This window comes from Corvus kubaryi, unplaced genomic scaffold, assembly GCF_017639235.1.
Source record: "Corvus kubaryi isolate FWS band 111438036 unplaced genomic scaffold, C.kubaryi_AGA036_p1.0 66, whole genome shotgun sequence".
NCBI lineage: Eukaryota > Metazoa > Chordata > Aves > Passeriformes > Corvidae > Corvus > Corvus kubaryi.
The window spans coordinates 31,211,863-31,231,559 of record NW_024582054.1 but is presented as its reverse complement, the minus strand read 5'-3'; the positions used below and the strand labels follow the sequence as shown (position 1 = coordinate 31,231,559).

Sequence of the window (19,697 nt, the reverse complement as noted above, 5' to 3'; positions counted from 1 at the left end):
GAGCACCTTCAACCCTGGCCTTGTCTGTGTTCAGAGGCTGCTGTTTGGATTACTGATGGCATCCTGGTACTGCACTCGGCAAAGGGACTAAGCTTAGGACAGGCCACCCCATTGTTATCCCATGGGCCTCCTGAACTGCTCTGTTTTCCAGCCAGGTGTCTGCAGAGCTTAATTTAGTTCTTCCCAACACCTCCTTGCTTTAGATTGTGATGTTCATCACACACAGGGAAGTGAAAGTGCAGTGGAGCTGGGGAAGGGTCCTGAGCGTGAGTCCTGATGTTGTGTCAAAAATGAAGGGATTTAGCCCTAAACACACATTTTGCTAAAGGGACAAATCCCAAGCACAGACCAGACACTCTTACCCTCTATACCACACCTTTCTACTTGTGGGGATTTTTTTAATCAACATGAATTAGGAATGAAAGTGAGGGAAACAGGATCCTGGGGTCTCTAATTTTAGGCTGCTTACCAGGTATTTGCCTGTGTCAGAGCAGCAGACAAACAAGCATCAGAGCAGCCCAGCCTCTCATGGGTCTTAGTCCTTGTAAGCTTAAAACTTCAGCCTATGGGAGTTTAAATAAAAATCTCTTTCTAAACACACCTGTTTCATGTCAATCAAGTGTATCATCAGCTTCATCGATCTGTCAAGTTACAGGATGACAAAGACATAAGAAAACCAAAAAAAAGCTGTTGTTTGCAGTCATGCAATATGAAAAGTTTCTCAGCCTTAGCACAAGAACAGCAGGATTTTTGTACATGCTCGTCCTTACTTCTTCTTTCTTGAATAAGAGGCATCAGCATCCTGGAGGGAGAAGACATTAAATCAGAATTTCCCCACCCAGCTTCCTGCTGTGTTAAGTCTTTCACTCACAGTGTTGTTTTTATTTTGAAACAGCTTGTGACAGTGGGCAGTTACAGTGTGAAAGCACAAAGTTTTAAGCTGCATGTGCCGCACTTATTTTTGCATTTCCTGCTCTTGCAGTACTTTAACAGGGTGAGGTTTTGTACCAAATTCAGCAAAAACACAGTGAGAATAAATAGCATCTACCAGGGAGCACTTCAGGAACAGAAAGCTGCCCTGCATATCAGGGCTCTAAGTGTGAGTGAGGAGCAATGCAGTCCCAACATTCCCACAGCAGGAGAGTCAGCAGAGCGAAACAAGCAAGCAGAGGAGACAGGGACATGCTGTACACTCACAATTCCACTCTTGAAGTTCTGTATCCTCCTCTTGCCCATCCTGTTCATGAGCCACCAGGCCCAGGTGGGCGCGTACTGCCACAGGTAGCACACGGCCAGGTAGGGGTGGTCGCTGATCCAGGCCTCCTTCACGTCGTTGGCCACGCTCACCAGGGTGAGCCGGGCACAGCGATCCGTGGGCATCTTGTGGGACTGGTCCCCGCTGTTCTCGAGGGACTGAGGGGGGAACAGAGCAGGGAGGGGTTAGAACTGGATCCTGGGAGTGACAGAGGGAGGAAAAGGGCCAAGCTCTATGTGACAGACACACTCCTCCCTGTTTTCCCACAAGCAGAACTCACCCAGAGACTGGGGCAGAGGAACCCATCCCTCACTATCCTCTGGTTTTCAGTGTGGGAACACTTCCCATCTTCCTTTGGCTCAAATAAAGCACACTTTTAATTAATGCCTCTATTGATGGGTCAAAGGTTTAAAAGAAAATGGATCTCCAGGCTCTGTCCTGCTTTAGCAGGGCTTCCACTTGATGGTGTTTATTGAACAAGTTCCCCTATCCGCAGCTCTGAGGAATGGGAACTCCCCAGTTCCCAGCTGTGCCTGCCCCATTCTACCCTAAAAGTTACTCAAGTAACCAAGTTAGTAGATGAGGTCACATTCCCCATTAACTTAAACATTCCTGCCAGTTCTCTTCATCTCAACCAAGAGAAAAGCACCTAGCTGCTTTGGAGTAGGGACATCAACCCGAGGTCTTGTCCCCGTGTATCATTTAGTTAACATAAACCACAGCCCTGTGGACTAGTGCACATTTCACTCCAGTAACAACAGGCTGCTCTAGCAATCTGTCCTTCTGTTTCACAGGGAAAAGCAGTTCTGGTCTAGATTTACTCCTCCTCCCTGGTCTTCTGCCACACCAAAATCTGAGGAATATGTTTTGCAAGCTTTCACCATTGTTCAAAAAGAACATCTTTTCTTACATGCCAGTCAGAAGTTTTGCAACACAAAAATCATTCCAGAACACGATTCGGTAACGAGAGATCCCCTCCCTGTCACTGGTGGGTTATCCCAAGCTTCAAATCAATTAAATTTAGGGCAGATTACAGTCTGATGTATCACAGTAGCAATTTTTGCCAGCTGCTTTGTCAGACAGCCTTTACTAAAAGCCATTGTGCTGTTGGAAGGTTTTGCTTTTCCTCCTGGAACAATCCCTAACAGGAAAGGAATGCACAGCTCGTGTCAGCTGAGCCGGGGCTGTGCCAGCAGCAGCGTCACCCACCAGGGCACAGCGTGACCAGGGCAAACAAAACCCTACCTGTGCAGCAAGGACAGCACTCCTAGGCTGAACTGTATCCAGAAAATCCTGGCTTTCCCCCCAAAACTGCAGCACAGTGGCTGTACAATATATTTTACTAGATTTGGGTTGTATGTGTTAGAAGAGAGAAGGCATAACCATTATCAAACTCAATTTTCATTTGACAGAGACTTGATACCACAAAGAATGACAAGACTATAGACAGTTCTGCACCACTCAAAGGACTTCTTGGTAAGAAGATGAGGTTAGTGTTTGCTAGGAGGACAAAACCAGACAAAAGTACCCCACAAAAGGATCACTGACCCGCAGCAAAAGTTGGGTTTGTCACAACAGAACCGAGTCCTTACCTTTGCAAGATTCTCAGTAAAGACATTTTGGATAATCTGGGACTGTACAGGCCCTGGGCAGATTTGGATAATGCTTATCTCAGGGTAGTCAGTCAGCTCGGTCCGCAGAGAATTAAAGAATCCCTAGAAGACAAGAATATAGTGAAATCTTCCTCTGCCATGTTTTCTGCAAGGTTTAACTGATGACACCTTTTCATAAAAATTTATGCTACAAAGAAAACAGCATTTCACTAAAAGCAGTTCCTACTACTTTCTGTGACTTTTCACAATCAATGGCTAATTTAGCATTTTACCTGCAGTTACAGACATTGATATATAAAGCAGTGAGGAATCTATCCTCATCTTACCAAACACACAATTTCTCTAAACTACAGCCACATTCTGCTGTCCCTGTACTGAGGCCAGGCCTTGCTGTTTGGCAGTAGAAATGCCACCAATCCTAAGAATTGCAATATCATGGAAATCACCCTTTTGCAGGTGAATTGACATTTGGGGTGAGATTAAAGAGTTTACACAGTGTCTATGAAGTAAGTGAGGAAGAAAAGGAGGAAAATTTTCAGCATAGCAAAGTCAAAAATGCACCCTGACACTTCAGGGGCTTAATCTGCAGCACTGAATCTACTGCAGAGTTTGAAACTGGCATCCACATTGATAAAAAATCTAATTTCAGCTCAGGAATATGCTACCAGTGTATCCAAGTTAAACTAAAATTACAAAAATTGCAAGCACTTCTTTTCTTTAAGCTAAGAGGATACAAGGTTTTCCGAATCTCTGTAGCAATTCACGTTTAGACAGCAACTATTATGGGAAACATGGCCAGTTCAGGAGGCTGCATTCCACCAAAGCTGCTGCTCAAGCATTGTGCAAGATGATTTAGCCAACATCCCATCATGTCTTATCTCAGACCTGGCTACCAACAGTTCCCTGTATCTATTCCAACATGTAATTTTGTGTCACAACGGAGACACAGAGTGAGCACAGGCTGATAAACTTCTCCCACTGTCGTAAAATTTTATCAGTTTACTCCCATCCAGCTTGGGAGGAGGGCTGGCTGACCCAGAGCTCTTCCCTGAGCTGCAATACAGGCTAAAACCAGTCAGATATGGGCCTGTGGTGACACAGAACCATCACCTGGGACAAGCCACCAAAGCTCAGCAAGGAGCAGCACACTCTGACCAAGAACATGGGCTCCAACTGCCCAGTTGCTGGTGGCTAATTTCAGTTCATAGATTGCCTACAGGCTTTGCAGATCAGTTCCCTAAAAACACTGAGCAGGAATTTAAAGGCATGAGTACCTGCTGGCTCCAGATCTGCGGCTGGATCTTCACAGCATGTGAGCAAATCTGGAGAGGACTAAATTCTAACATTAGACACACTTACGTGCCCAGAAATCTGCTCCTGGACAGATGGGAATCTGCTGGCCTTCCAGTTGTTTTGGATTAAAAAGCAGGCCCTCCCCTGGCTCCTCCACCCCTGTGGGCACCAAAAGGGCTGTATTCTATCCACCACTCCAGGCTAATGCTATATCCCAACCTGCACTTTCCTCACCCCTTCCTTCCCTGAGCCCACTTCTTGCAGAAAAGCCCCAAAACCCCCAAGTTGTGCAGTCCTGTCACAAAGGCCGTGCTGTCAGTCCAGCTGAGGATAAAGTAACACATACAAGACACTTAGACCACACTCCCCCACCACTCCCTGTCCATTTGAGGTGAGGAACAGAACTGGCTCCCATTTTGCCTGAAGGGAACACACTCAAGATGCACTTCCAGGAGTCAAGGAGGTGGAAGGGAGTGTGTCTGGGAATGCTGTGGTAGAAGGGAAGCCAGACCATGGCTTGGTCACTTGTGACAAAGCTCCTACACTGCTCAGATGGTGAGATGCTCCTGGGATCCAGGCTGTACCAAAAACTGGGCACCTGAGCAGCCACACGGAGGCACACAGCAGCAGCCAGCTCTGTGGGCACTGTCGAAGTCAGGGTGATTTCATTAAAGGCTGCACAGCCTGTAAGCATGAAATGCGAGCAGCCAGAGATGCCAGCGAGCTCCTGTTCCTGCTCTGCAGCCATTCTGCTGCCCCACATCCTTGCCTCATGCTGCAGCTCCAAGGTTTTCCACCAGAGAAGAGGCACAGACTTCACCAGCAACACAGGAGGGCCAGGACACTCAGTCAGCTGAAATCCTGGCTGATGCACACGGACAAGAGCCTCTTGAAAACCAGAATCTTACAAAGACTCAGTCCCCTCCGGAGGCTCTGTGTACAGTATGTACATGTTTTCTAATTCCAGCACTTATCCTTGATATTCAAAGACAGCTGGCATGAAATTCGTCTACTTCCTCCCAGAAGAGAAGCTTTAAATTCCTCAGAAAGAAAAATAAGTGCTCTCTCTTCTTGAAATTCAGACAGGGACAAGCCCAGATTTGGGAGCAGTAAAGGAACTCCAGTGCAAGAGGGAGAACCCAAGTGTTTCCACCAAGCCCAGACTGAAGGCAGCTCTGGCATTCAGACACAGAATGTGTGGCACAGGAACTTCTTTCAGCCATCTCTGGGTCTTTCTAGCTTAGTGACAAATCCTAGAAGATGCTGAAGAAGGCAAGGCTGAAATAACTGCTACCCTGACAGAAGTACTTAGGAATTCCACTCATGACCAGACAGCGAACAAAGAGAGGAGCTGTTGCTGCTCAGTGCAGTCCCTGTGCTTCTCAGACAAGTTCCTGATGAAGGAACATTTTGAAGGCCACCATTTCTGATCCACTCCCCATGGCACCAATTAGATGAATTCCAACTGGGTGAATGGCACATGATCTCCACGAGCATCATCCCTCCAGGAGAGAAAATGCACCAGGCAGATGCAAGCTCCCATGGACTTGACTCATGCTCTTACAGCACTCCCAGCACTGAAATAAAGGGTAATTTCATCAGTAGAACATTGTTATGAAGAATTCCAGTTGGCATGAATCAAAGCATGATTGTTTCAAGAACAGATTCTAATTCTAGGCAGAATTCCTTCCTTCCTCCTACAACTGCCATTTAAAGGAATTAAAAAATAACATAAAAAAAATGAAAAAAAAACCACAAGCAAAAGGAAGGACTTTTTTCAAAAAAAGGTGTAATTAAGATTGCAGCATTAAGGGTGTCAGTTGTGATATAGACTCCAAGGCATGAATTAAAAAAAGCAACAGAACAAGCCAAAAAACATGACAGATGAATCTATGTCAGATGGGCTCCCATGTTTAATAACTGGTGGCTTAAACACAACCTTCAGGAAGATCTTAGAATACAGGTGGATATATTCTGGGAAAGCATCACTTTATGCTTTGGCTTATTTTTCCCCTCCCTTCTTCCAGTCTCCATTTCTTCTTGGTCAGCATCAGAAATGGGTTACAGGGCTGTCTGAGGAGGGCTGCCATTCCTACCTAATTCCTTTATCTGAAATGCACTGGAAGTTTGTTATTTCAAAAAAGTTTTTCCTAGTTTTTGGGGGCTTCGTGCCCTTATCTAGCTGTAAGTCCTGACCAATAAAAGACTCCAGGCAGAGTATTTCCAAAATCTGTATTGCAAGTTGTGTTTCAACACCTGCAATTAGTGTTTGTAGAATTACTGCGAAAGAAACAAGGAAGCAGGTTTGGAGTCTGGCCTGGTTATTGAGCAGAGGTAAAAGCTAATAAAGATAGAAGCAGTTCAGTCAGCTTATTTTAATTAATTTTAGTAAACCATGTCTTCAAAACTTTGTCTGTCCTCTCAGTCTTAACATGAGGTTCAGAATTCTGAGTTATTTTTAAAGCAACATGTGAATTCCTTGTGCTCTGCAATTAATTAGCCATGCTTGGCCCAACTGCACCACACCCAAAGATAATTCAACCGAAAGAACATTTAATAAATAAATGAGCATGAAGGGAAGTCAGGCTTCTGCTCATTGCATTCTTCTAATTTAAATCTACCAGGCTTAACCCAAAAGCTGGCCTGTAATGGGCAATTCCAGCATTCACTGCAATGAAGAGCAGCAGATCTCTCCCCATCAGTAACTGAAAAATGTTGTTAGCAGAGACCTGTCACCATCTTCTACATCTTCATCTTTTCAAGAGGCTTTGCAATGTCAGCCACTGATTACATTTTTGGTTACATTTTTGTTGTCGGCGGTCAAATTGTCGAAAAGATACTGATCCCTCGGCTTAAGCAGCTGTTTGCTATGTTCATGTGCTGAAATGCAGCAGGGAGTAAGAAGTTGCCAGTTTTTAAACCATCACTGAGCACAGCTGAAGTTTGTTTTACTGAGATCAAAATGTACATTAGCAGGAGGCCAAGCAGTGGTGAAAGACAAATATGTCTGAACAAATTCACTAGTCAAACAAGTGATTCCTCAATGATACAGGCAGAAACTTTTCTGAGCTCCTCTTTTATGTTTTTCTACTCAAGTGACACCACTTTCAAAAAGTTTTTCCAGGCAATATTAAATGCTAAGTGTCAGGCAGAAGATAACTTCCTACAGCACTGGGAGCTGCCAGTTCTTCACACCACAGAAAGACACAGAACTGTTGGGAAGAGTCGTTCAGCTGTTCCCAGATGGATCAGGAATTCTCATTTCTCTGAGTACTCTGCTTTTCCACTCACTGTTCTCACTTCACTGTCCTAAAAGATTTCCTCAAGTCTTAAAACTCTCACCAGTGACTCTTTCTCCCTAAACGAATTAAGACCATTAGGGCTCTATATGCAACAGAATAATCCTCTCATAGAGGTGTTCCCTCATCTGAAGGCCAGAGGCTGAGGTTTTGTGTTTCACACTGGAATTTAACCATGTAGTGGTTAGAACCAGCTAAGCTGGCACTTGAATTCCAGTCAGGCAGATACATCTACTGTGGGAGCTGAGTTATTTCACATTTCAGAGCAAATTAATCTTAAAGGACTTCCAATACCTGAGGATGTCGCATGCACTGTGTGAAATTTCAGGTGAGACTTGTGTTTTCTGCACAGAACAAGGCCCTCTGCTACAGCCCTGGTACTGGTCCACTTAATTAGCTTAATTAACTTCCAGACTGTAACTCACCTGCAGAGCGTGCTTGCTGGCACAGTAGCCGGTGGCAAGAGGAGCTCCCATAATGCCCATCACACTGCTCACAGTGACAATCTTCCCTTTCTTCCTCTGGATCATGTGATTCAGGACATACTTTGTCAGAGAGATGGTGCCCAGGTAGTTGAGTTCAATGATGGCATTGTAGACATCCAGGTTTGTATCCACGAACAAGGAGCGTTGGGAGCGCCCACCATTGTTGACCAAAACATCAATCTCAGGAAAGATACAGAGATAAATTAATATAAACACAATTTCCTTTAGTATTTGTGGTTCCTCAGGCAATCCAGTGACACCAAGTGAGTGTTTAGCCCTTGGAAATGATTATTTGGCACTTTTATAATCATTTGGCAGCGATTATTTGGGTTTTGCTGAAATCCAGAAGCAAGCAGCAGAAGGGACAAAAATTCAGGTACTTTTTGGCGAGTTTAAGACTGAAACTGAATAAAAATATAGACACTGCTGAATTTATCACACAGTAAAATAAAAGTGAAATATGAGCATAAATGGAGGTCTAGGAGACAAAGTAGTTTAACCCAGAAGCACATCTTACCTTGCCAAAATGCTTGAGCACACTGTTGGTTGCAGCTTCGTGAGAGGATCTGTCAGTCAAGTCGAGACGCAGAACAAGGATATCATTTTCAGTCAGGCTGCTAATCTCTGAAAGACAACCATGAAGGGAATGGGAGCCAGTAAGTTTCCCAACATAACAACTGTGGGCAACATAACATGCTTTTAAACACCACATTTTCACAGACACCAAGAAACCATAACATCAAATTGGAAATAAAATGCTTGCTTTGTTTCCATTTTTGATCCCCACGTAGAATCTATTTTTAATCTGTTCCTACCAAGTGTTTTTCTCATCATTGGTTTTTGTATGTGAAAAGCTTGACTTCATTAAACAGGCTTGGTAGCACAATACAGAAGTTTCACTTCTCCAAATAAATTGTAATAGTTGGGAGTAAAATCCAACAAACTTTTCACAGAGGGATTCAGAAGCACATCAGGAGCCCTGACACTTTGCTTGGATGTCAACAGGTCAAGCCTGTTTATTCCTGACAACAGGACTCACACATTCAAGCCCAAAACACAACATACATACCTGAATAGCTATGAGGCAAAGTCTATAGAAGCTGAATTATTGGGGGCTTTTTTGGAGGAGGTAGAAGGCTTTTGTTTAACTGACAGCTTTTAATGTATCCATCCCCTGAAATAAAAGTCAGCTGCCATCAAGTTCCAGCCTTTTTGTTGTGTTTTTCCCCCACTGTCTCTTCAGAACAACTGACCTTTTCCATAGAAGGCATTTCTTGAGCAGTGATTTGTTACCCTGGCGTTTTGGGGCAGATGACTCACAAAAACAAAATCTTCATCATTTCAAGCTTTTTTTTTAACTACATCTAACAAGAATTTTTACATTATTTATATTAGTGTGTTGGTGCTATTTTTTTTTCCTAAATCGATTCCTATCCATATCTAAGTGCAGTTGCTCCCCTTTAAGCAGCTGCCCTCTTCAGAGAGCCTTAGGCTTTGATTTTTTAATTACTACTTCTTGCAAATACAGGGGAAGTTGAACTTTGTCTTAACAGTGATGTAGAAATATAGAAGTTACTTAAACCCATGAGTTGCCTCTGTTCAAAGGTCATTAGTATTTAAGATACTGGTTAAAATAAACCCATCTGTCTGGTTTTAAGTTAGTAGTATTTCCATTTATTGCTCCCTCCAACCCCTCCATGTGCATTTCTCCTCCATTTCTTCCAGAAATACAGCAGTAAAATGTAGTTTAAGCTGCCCTCTCAGGGCCACACCTCTACCTCTGCTGCTTGAAGCAGATTTGCACAGCTGAAACCTGTTGGGGTGTGGATGTTTCTGCCATGGATTAACAAGACCACATGGTCAGCCCAGCCATGAAAGATACACAGAGGAGAAAGCAAAGAGCAGAGAAAGAGACACAGACTGCGGGTAAGGAAGGAAGTGCTCTTTTATAAGATGTAAGAAACTTCTGACATCAGGAAATTTCAAACCAGAAACCTTGTTTTGGAGCAGTCTGTTGCCCAGTTTGATTTCCACCCCCCAAAGCATTCAAACCACACATCTCTAGCAGCTTCCTTAGTTCTTTTCTAGGCTAAGGGATCCTTACTTCAGGCACTCCTCACAGACAGCTTTTACAAAAAATCAAGCATTCCTGTTACCCTTTTCTAAACTCCTTCTCCCATTCACTAGCCCATTGTTTTCCTGGCTGATGACCAGCACTGTGCCCACTGTAGAAGGCACGTATATGTCCCAATTTATACACTGCCAGAATGGTGTTCCTCATTGCTTTTACTAATAAACCCTAATATTCCACTGCCCCTTTTGCCTGCTACCAAAGTGATGTTTTAAAGGGAACAATTTCTGGATATCCAGAAAAAACACTTAGTCCCAAGTGGGAGACCTTAGTTTAAAGTTCATTGCTCAGGTTTCAGATCAGTAACTCTTTCCAATACATGTTGATCCAAGGTAGCAGTTTCTCATAACATCATAAACACTGTATCTCAGAAGTATTTTCCAGCTCTTCAGCATTTCCTCTTCTGCCTTTTATTTCTCCCTTGTATAAATGCCCTTCAACAGAGGTTGAGCTTTCAGCAGAGGCTGATCAACATGACCTCTTGGGGTCCATTTCAACCTCAATTACTGTATAATTCTTGAACTTATAGATTGCCTGTCACTCATTTGGCCTATCCATAATTAAATCATATTTGACCTTTGCCAAACCGAGAAACATCCCCTCCCACTCCTTTTTTTTTTTCCTTTTTAGGGATTTTGAGAGAAAACAGCCTCCAGCATTCTGACAAAAGAAAGGGAAAGAGTGGTTGGGGAAAATAGAGGAGCCTCTTGCAGGAGCTGTGTGAGTTATACAAGTTGTTTTCTCTCCCTCCTGCCCAAGTGCAATGAAGTGTTGAGTTGGCATATGCATGACTCAACAGGTATTACCATGGCTCTTACAGTCCTTTCCCTCTCTCTCTTTCTCCCCCTCAGCTTTTAAGCAGTGTAGAATGCACAAACCTGTACCACAGGGTGGTGTCACTAAACTTTGGACAAGATATATGTGCTTGTTTCTGACACACAGCTCAGTTGCTGCTGCGTTCAACCTCTACAGCAGGCATGGTGCAGTCTATGAGCTCCAGTTATGCCCCATAAATCAGCCAAATTCATACTGATGTTGCTCATTGCAGCTCACACTTCATCTACCCCACATTACTCAAACCTTACAGGACAGTCTTGAACTCAGCTGCAAAGGCAAAGCATGCAGGTGGAAACAGGGACAGGCCATCCAGGAAGCACGTGGACCCACTGGACAAGCATGCAGGGATGGAATCAGGAAGATCAACACCCAGGTGGAGTTGAAACTGAAATTTCCATTGGACTTGAGGAATGTGAAAGGCAGCAAAGGCTCCACAGGTACAGCAGCAGCAAAAGGGAGACCAAAGACAGGGTGAGCTCACTGCTGGATGGGGATGGTGAGGAGGAACTGATGAAATGCACAGGAAAACGTGAGGTACTTATTGACTTCTTTGCTTCAGTCTTCTCTGGCAAGATCTCCTCTCAAGTCTCCCACACTCCTGAGGCTACACTCTGGGGAAGGAAACACTGCCTAGAGTCAGACAAATCAGGGACAAAATGCACATACAAGCAGGACAATATATGCATCCATGATTTACAAGAGCTGACCAATGTCACTCCTTTTTGGAATGTTCTTCTAAGTGGAGTAGCTCCCCAGGGACAGGAAAAAAACAAACGTCATACAGCCTAACTTCAGTCCTTGGGAAAATTATGTGGCAATTCCTCCTGAAAGCAATTTCCAAGTAGGTGAAGGACAAGGAGTGTGGGAAAAGCCATCATGGATTTAGCATGGCCATATACTGCCTGACCAACTCAATTGCTTTTTGTGATCAGCTGTGGTATCCCTCCATGATCAATATGTTTGAATATATTCATTAGTGAACCAGATGATGGGGAAAAAACCCACAGGTTTTCACAAAATTTTGGTTTAACATCAAGTTCAGAGGAGCAGCTGCTGGAGGGAAGGCCTGCCATGCAGAGGCCCCTTAACAAGCTTTAAGAATATTCTGACAAAGCTCATTAAGCTCAATAAATTAAAATGCAGATTTTCACACCTGGGACAGGACGATGCTCTGCAGTACTGCAGGCCAACACTCAAAAGGTCAGGGATCAGCTCTCCAAACAAGACCTGGGGTCCTGATGGAAGGACAGCAGCAAGCTGAGTGCAAGCCAGCAACTGGCTCTGGCAATGACAAATGCTAATGGGCTGCACTAGTAAAAGCAGACTGAGGGAAAGTGATTTTTAAGAGCTTCTGCACAGCATTCTAAGACTGCACCTAGAGCACTGTGTCTAATTTTGGACCCTGTAGCTCAAAACAAATACTGATGAACTGGAGATAGTGTAGCAAAGGGCCACTAAGTTGGTTAGGGTGGCTGGCACACATAACAGTCAAGGAAAAGAGTGGAAGACAGATTTACACAGCCTTGAGACGCAAAGGATAAGAGTGGAAGTGGGTCCAATTACTACCTTCCACTGCTCAAAAGCTGGCTGTGGAAAACATGAACTATCATAGAATCACAGAATGGTTTAGGTTGGAAGGAACCCTAAATATCACCTTGTTCTAAAGCCCTCTGCCATGAGCAGGGACACCTTCCACTATCCCAGGTTGCTCAAAGCCTCATCCAGCCTGGCGTTGGACACTTCCAGGGATGGGGAAGCCACAGCTTCTCTGGGCAACCTGTCCCAGGGCATCACCAGCCTCAAAAGCAAGGATTTCTTCCAAATATCTAATCCAAACCTGGTTTCTGTCAGTTTGAAGCCATTTCCCCTTGTCCTGTCACTTCATGCCCTAGTTTTGTTTCTGTGTTACTGAAGAGTTTCCAGTATTCCTACTAATCAGACCATTGGTTAAAGTTCAGCAGTAAATTTTGCAAAGCACAGGACTACCTAAGACTTTCAAGCTTGTGTATGGCACAGCTCAGACATTCACAGGGTCACTGAAAATTGGCAGAGGCAGAAATCATCTCAGATAAATCCGTGCTCTCGGTCCCATCACTTGAAATAGTATTTCTGCATATTCCTTAGCACATCACACAAGTATTTCCTGAAAGTGCCTGTCCAGGACTGCAGCTGCTGCCAGCCTGTCTCGTGTTAGGAGTTTTGCAATCACAACAAACAGCCACAGACGCAAAACGGTGTCGCAGACTTGTGCTGACCATTGCGTCACACAGCACTGGGGTTTTGTCACGATTGCCACTTTAACCACACTGTCATCACATGCCCCTCACTTCTTTTCAAATATTAAACTGTTTAAGTGACAGCTTTTTTGAGCCCTCAGACAATAAAACTAAGGAGTGGTGCATTTTTGAAAGTTTCTTGAAAGATTTTCTGAGTAGGCTGCTGCAACTTCCAGCTTTCTAGGCATGTTCGGGTGCTAATCCAAGAAAAACATCTGATTATTCCCTAGCACACCTTCCAAATAGACTGTGGACATTCTGTCAACATTTCTAAGACTGACCTGTCAGTGTGATAATACATTCCACATAAAATACTCCATCCTGAGCTATAGAGGATAAATAGTCTGAAAAAAATGCATAATGTTAATAATGTTCAAACCTTCTACTTACCAGTGTGAATTAACTGCCTGTTCTTCTTGCTGCCAAGCCAGAAAACATGAGAGAAAAAGAGAAACAGGAGGAATGAAGCCAGACTACTGGCTCATCGGGCATATGAAAGCTAACTGGAAGATAACTGAAATAGTTAAATATTTTGCTTCATATTTTTTCCTCTTGATTACAGGAGATCCTCTTCCTTACGCATTCTTAGAACAACTTTTTCTGAACATTTTTATTAGTTCATTGTAGATCCAAAAATGCTGCTAGCAAGGATTTTCTTGCTATTTTCTAAGTACATGAGAGATTTTTCTCTCTCACAGAAGAGGTAGCAGAGTTATGTAAACAACCAAGCCAACACCTGCAACCTTGGAAAGTCTTGTTTATGGTATAGTAGAAAAATATTTTGACAATGGATGTTTTAGGATTTTAGCCAATTCCCCCCAAGGGGTGGCTGGTCCTTTGTCCTATTAGACTATGAAGAAAAAAGTCTATAAAAGAGTTGGTAAAATAACTAAATAAATCAATCTTGCTGCACAATTCCTGCCTGCTGGATCTTCTCTCCTCCTCCTCCCTATGGCTGCGGGACACGGTGATATACCCTAGGGCCCAGGCCTGCAGTAATAGTTCATTTTCCAAAGAGCAAAGTCAGTTGTCTCTCTGCCTGTAATGTGCACAAACCTGAAGAAAGAATATTTCTTAGTAGCAAGCAGCTACATGGTTTGGTTCTTTACAGGATGATACCCCTGAGATTGTTTCCTCCATTCCCCACAGCATTTTTTCCATTTCTTAATCTAGTACCTTACAAGAGCACATGCAAGTGATAATGAGATTTTTAGGTAACAGCGACATGTAGGCAGTTGAAATGCACATCTATACAAAGGCTCCTCACTCACAAAAAGAAGATACCAGCTCTCTATGAAGTTGACTTTCATCATTAAATTTATTGTTGTGATATGTGGGTTAGTGTTCCTGTGGCAATTCCAGCCCAGCAAGGGTGGGATTGCTTGCATGAAGTGCTAAGTTGTACTTACGAAGGCATTTCTTTTTCACTCTCTGCAGTTCATCCTCCCTTCTGGCAGAGATGGCAAGCAAGGCTCCCAGCTTTGCCAGCTGGTAAGCCAATTCTTCTCCGATGCCACTTGAGGCTCCTGTCACCCAGACAACCTTGCCACGCAGTTCATGTTCTATCAAAAGAATCAAGACAGCAGTTCACACATTGCCAATGCTAGGATAAGCATCTAACTCACTGCAGGGGTGTAATCTGGTGCTGTTTTTAAGAAATATGCTCATTTTGGGGGGTATTACAAAATCCTGACTTCTTTATTTTTTAGTCACATGCAGTTGTGAAATTGTTCATAGTTGTCCTGTTGCCATTTGAACTTTGTTCCAAGGCTAATCTGAATAAACACAGGTTATTTACCTGATGGAAGAAATCTGATTGCATTTCCGCAGGCCATTCACTCATAACAATTCCACTAACCTCATCAAAAACAGCTTCAGAGGAAAAGAGAGAAGAGAATTCTTGGAATTGACAGGAAACCGTTACTACATTGCAAATACAAACAAAAGCCTAAGCAAATCTTTCCAAATAATGTTTTCATCCCAAAAAATGTTCCAGAGTAGTCGCTGCCAGAGTAAAATTCTCTGAACAAAGACAGCTAATCACAAAAACCCCAATGGGTGTTCAGGCACTTTGTTTTGTATCTGATGCAGGTTAGCTCCTGCACTGGCCAAGGCACAGTACACAGAGTTCCCAGGGTGCAAGTTCATGTGGGCACTCCCCGTGTTCTCACAGCTCCTGCCCTGACACGCTTTTTTAACCTGTAGTAAAAATAAGAGCATCTTGCTCCTTTTACTCCTCTGCTGATATGCCTGTTCCCACTTGTCTACAATCATTCCCACTCCGTGGTACACCTGGGCACCGGGAAAGGCCTTAGTTTTCCAGACATATGTCCAAAATCACCAAATCCCACAGATGGCTGGAATATCACTCAATTAATTCAAGAACATGATTAAGGGAGGAAGGATCACAAATATCAGAGCACTTCCCAGAAGGAATCATTGCCTGACACGTGTCACTGTTCCTCAAGATCAGCCATAGTGAGTATCAGTCTTGGGGAAAATCTGACTCAGAGCACTGCTGACAGGAGCTCTTCCCTCTGTTTCTCAAGTTTGTGCATTCCAACATCTAGCCAACCAAGAAAGATTTCATGGCATAACTCAAATAGCAGAGCCAAATGCAGTTCCTGAGACTTAAAGCCAGTTCCCTTCTGGAAAGGGTCAGAACAGCATTTTTCAGCTCACTGAAACTTAACCGCTCATTTCATTTAGCGAAAGTGCTCCTTTTCCACTGTGGCTGGTGCTGCTTTTACTTCCTGCTCTCTTCAGTGATCAGTTCCTGGTTCTCTCTACACTGTGTTTCAAATTTCTGCTTTTGGAGTCTTAATGACACAAACCCCACAAAGAGACCAGCACCAAAACCCTTTACCTTCAGACAAAAGCAGCGAGCACTCAAGACTGACTATCAGAGCTCAGCTTGACTTTGTGGGGCTGGCAGTGATTATTATTTGTCTTTTCTTAAGCTGACTGCATTTCAGCCAAAGAAAAATCCCTCCTAAAGTCAAGCTTTTGTGGTTTGGGATTGTTTGGAATGTTTTGTTTCTAAAAACACTTACAGCAGCAGGAGTCACTTCCCAAAGGAGAGATGTATTCTAAGGTTATGAACTGGGGAGGTGGAAAGAGATGTTCCTGATGGTGTAGGAATATCCACTGTGTTCATCATTAGAACAAATGGCTGCTGTCTATAAAGCTTATTCACACTCTTTTCCTACAGTTTTATTCCAGTATATTCCAAATTTATTGAATTAATCACAAGAAACATGGGAGTTTGCCTCTCCTATCACATTTTTTTCCTGCAGAAAACCCAAGCAGACAAACACTACGTGAACAAAACAACACATGGACGTAATTTCAACCCTGCTTACCACACTCATTCCTCTTGCTACTGAAAACAAATCCGCTTCCTCCTACCACTTAGTTTCCCTGTTCCCAACCTGTCTTGGGCAGCTTCACAGCAGTTATTCAGGATCTTGTTCTGTGAACAGAATAATTAACTGAGATAAGGAAAGTTTTCCCACCGATTCCCCAGAGCTGATCATTACCAAGCACTGAGCTACTGAGAGTTAACATAATGGGAAACCTCAAATGCTGGTGTAGAACAAGTACCAAACCATCAGCTTTGCTCCAGAATAAATGTCCTGTTGTTGCTGGAAATAAGTTTAAAAATTAACCGTGCCAAATTAAAAAATAAAAGCAGATTATTCTATTACTAACCATTAACTACTGTGCTACAAGGCATAACAAATGAGAGGCTGAACTGAGTAGCACTGCAAGTAATCCAAAAAGTTGGTTTGTAGCTCTATTTGGAGCTATCTATTTTCCCAACATTTTATAGCTCTTACAGCACAAGGTTGCCATTTCTTTCAGGAAAAATATTTCAAGTGCGGAAGTTTAAAACAGAACATCCACTCCAGAGCCCTAAAGAATCATACCATTATTCCTAAATTTATGAGCAGGGTTTTCATACATGGAAGGTTCCCTCTTAGCTTGATTAAGCTGCCTGTGAAAAGCAACCAGTGTTTAGGGTGACTTCTATCCACCCAATGAAACACAACATGGAAGGAAAGGCATCCAACACCCAAAAACCTTTCCCTCCTGACGACACACATATTCAGAGGATGGGAAGCAATCCAGCACCTGCCAATGAATAATTCCAAAAGTCAATTTTCCCTATAGAATTGAATCACTGAATTAGAACCACTCTTGCCTACATTAAGGCCTTTCTTTGGAATTATAGTTTATAGCACAAGAAACACTGGAGATCAGTCCACTTTCTGCTAAATACCTTAATCTCCAAAAACTTCAACACCCATAATAATGTTGTAGAAGTGATAACACAATATAATGACTGCAAGAGTGATAGCTCTAATAACAGCTTTAGTTAAAAATCAAGGAATCCACACTTTATTTTCTTAGGCACCCTACATTACATGCACAATATGGAGAGAAGGAAAAGGGAAAATATATTAAATGAAACATCATTTCTAGTGTTTGTCCCTTCCCTTTTTCTTCCTGATTTGCTGAATGGTACCATTTCAGCTATGTGTTTTACTTAATTACAAGCACAGAGGCTAGGGGGCAAGGGGACGTGGCCAAAACAAAGCCTACCTCTTATGCTGACAAATTTCTGCCTGATTCTTCTTGTATTACACATTAAAGCAATTCCTTCACAAAACTACTACATTGGTCTTTACATGGGAATTTTTAGAGACTACTTAAAGGGTTTCCAGGCCTTCAATAATTCTGAAGGCTACATTCGAATAACACTTTGTCTACCCAAGAGAGCTCCTACATCTTGATGTGTATTGCACACAGATGCCTCAGGATAAAACTCCATTTCTATTTGGACTACTCAAGATTTATCTCATTTCTCTGCCCTGATTCTTTCCATGTTCTTTACAAAGTCCACACATGGAGACTTTGCAGTTTTTCTTACAGCAAGGGAACTCCAACCAAGTTCATACAAAACTTTGGGCTGAGTACTCAAAGAGTTACAGGAGATTGTTTGCGCTGATCTAAATTTAGTAATTTTTAGAGCTTTATTACTTGTGCTAATCCATCTATAGAGAACAGAAAAGCATGCACATTTGCAGGAAGCTTCTACTGAGAGCAAGAGAAAAGGATGTCTCAGGTTTGTCCTACTCTTCTCCCAAGCTGCTCCTAATGCCAAACTTCACCTGTGCCACTATCCCCTAAGGAATCATGGTCCCAGGCTCAAACCGTCACTGCACCATTCCCAATCCACCTTCATGCGATGCAGACCCTTATCCCTATCTCAACCCAGCAGCCTGTTTCAATTCCCACATGGGACATCTTACACTGTCTCTCATCCCACCTTTTTTCCAATCAGCTTCTGTCCCCACTCTCCACTTCCACCTCAAGCACCAGCAGCTCACAGCAGCCACGAATCCCCACAGCAGGTGGATATTCACAAATTTGTGCCTTTTCTGCCCAAAAACCTCTATTAAGCAAACAAAACCTAGATTTCTAAAGATCTTTGTCCAGAAATAGGGAGAATTGAAGTCAGAATAGAAAGTTCAACACGAACAAGAACTGAAAGTGCCTGTCTAACAGCATTTTATTGAGCTTTTGTCCCCCCAGGTGACAAAGGCAGCACCTTACAGAGATGCAGTGTACACGGGACAGCATCGCGTGCCCGGGCTGGTCGCTGGCGCCGTTCAGGGTACAATTCACGGAAGAGGAAACCCAGTTAGCCCCAGCATTAACAATCATGTTTACTTCACCGTAAACACTTTCGACACCCCTGTGAACACAAGATCCGCTTGAAGATGTCAGAACAGGCTGGACCAGAAGCTAAACATTTAGGCTACAAAGCCACTCGTCCCGGCCACACGGGCCACGCACCCTCGTCCCTTTCCGAGATGTCTTTCCACACTGTCCCTGTGCCCAGTGCTCGCCGCAGCCTCAGCTGTTCCGCGGGGCCCTGCCAGGACCGGGAACCTGCCCAGAAACTCTGCAAAACAAACAGTTTTGGGCCAAACAAGCCAGCCCTCGGCACAGACTCGCGGGAATTCACGGGTGCGGCTTTTTGGGAGCTGCTTTGCCGGCACGAGGGGCACCACGCGCCTTATCCAGGTAAAAGGCAGGTAAATTACACTTTTGGGGTATTTTTATGGATAACCCCACGGCACAGCTGGTGCCACCAGCACCTCTATGCTCCTCGCCACCCCGCTTGCGGGGCGCCCCGCGCCCGCCCCCGGCGCCACCGCGGTCCCTTGCCGGGGCTGCTGGCGGGCGGCATTACCTGGCTTCTTCCCCCACCTCTCGGCCCAGAGCAGCGTGAGGTCCCCGTCGGCCCTGAGCCAGCGCAGCAGCTGCACCAGCAGCGCCAGGAGGGCCCCTCCCGCCAGCACCAGGCACAGCGCGCACCCCCACGCCATCGCCGCCGCGCCGCCGCCGCCCACCCGCACGGCACCCCTTTATCGGGAGCCGCCCCCGCTGCCCGCAGCCAGCGCCGGCCTCCTCCCCGCCTCCCGCCTGCCTTCCACCC

At 44.1% G+C, this 19,697-nt stretch overlaps 1 protein-coding gene across 1 annotated transcript; it reads right to left on the bottom strand.

Moving 5' to 3' along the window:
* Positions 1 to 604: 604 nt before the first annotated feature.
* Positions 605 to 19,609, bottom strand: DHRS7 (dehydrogenase/reductase 7). The gene is made up of 7 exons (XM_042048201.1): positions 19,452 to 19,609; positions 14,599 to 14,751; positions 8,463 to 8,569; positions 7,886 to 8,125; positions 2,848 to 2,970; positions 1,198 to 1,413; positions 605 to 802 (listed from the first exon to the last, which is right to left on the bottom strand). The coding sequence occupies exons 1-7, from the start codon at positions 19,585 to 19,587 to the stop codon at positions 767 to 769; spliced, it is 1,011 nt and encodes a 336-aa protein (XP_041904135.1). The 5' UTR covers positions 19,588 to 19,609; the 3' UTR covers positions 605 to 766.
* Between the last annotated feature and the right edge of the window lie 88 nt (positions 19,610 to 19,697).

What these genes read in the sequence shown, in the direction of transcription:
- DHRS7 (XM_042048201.1), bottom strand. Translation starts at nt 19,587, where the DNA reads ATGGCGTGGGGGTGCGCGCTGTGCCTGGTGCTGGCGGGAGGGGCCCTC. An exon ending in AGTGAAAAAGAAATGCCTTC is followed by an intron (nt 8,570 to 14,598) that starts GTAAGTACAACT and finishes GTTGTCTTTCAG; the next exon opens with AGATTAGCAGCCTGACTGAA. An exon ending in AGAACTTCAAGAGTGGAATT is followed by an intron (nt 803 to 1,197) that starts GTGAGTGTACAG and finishes TTCTCCCTCCAG; the next exon opens with GATGCTGATGCCTCTTATTC.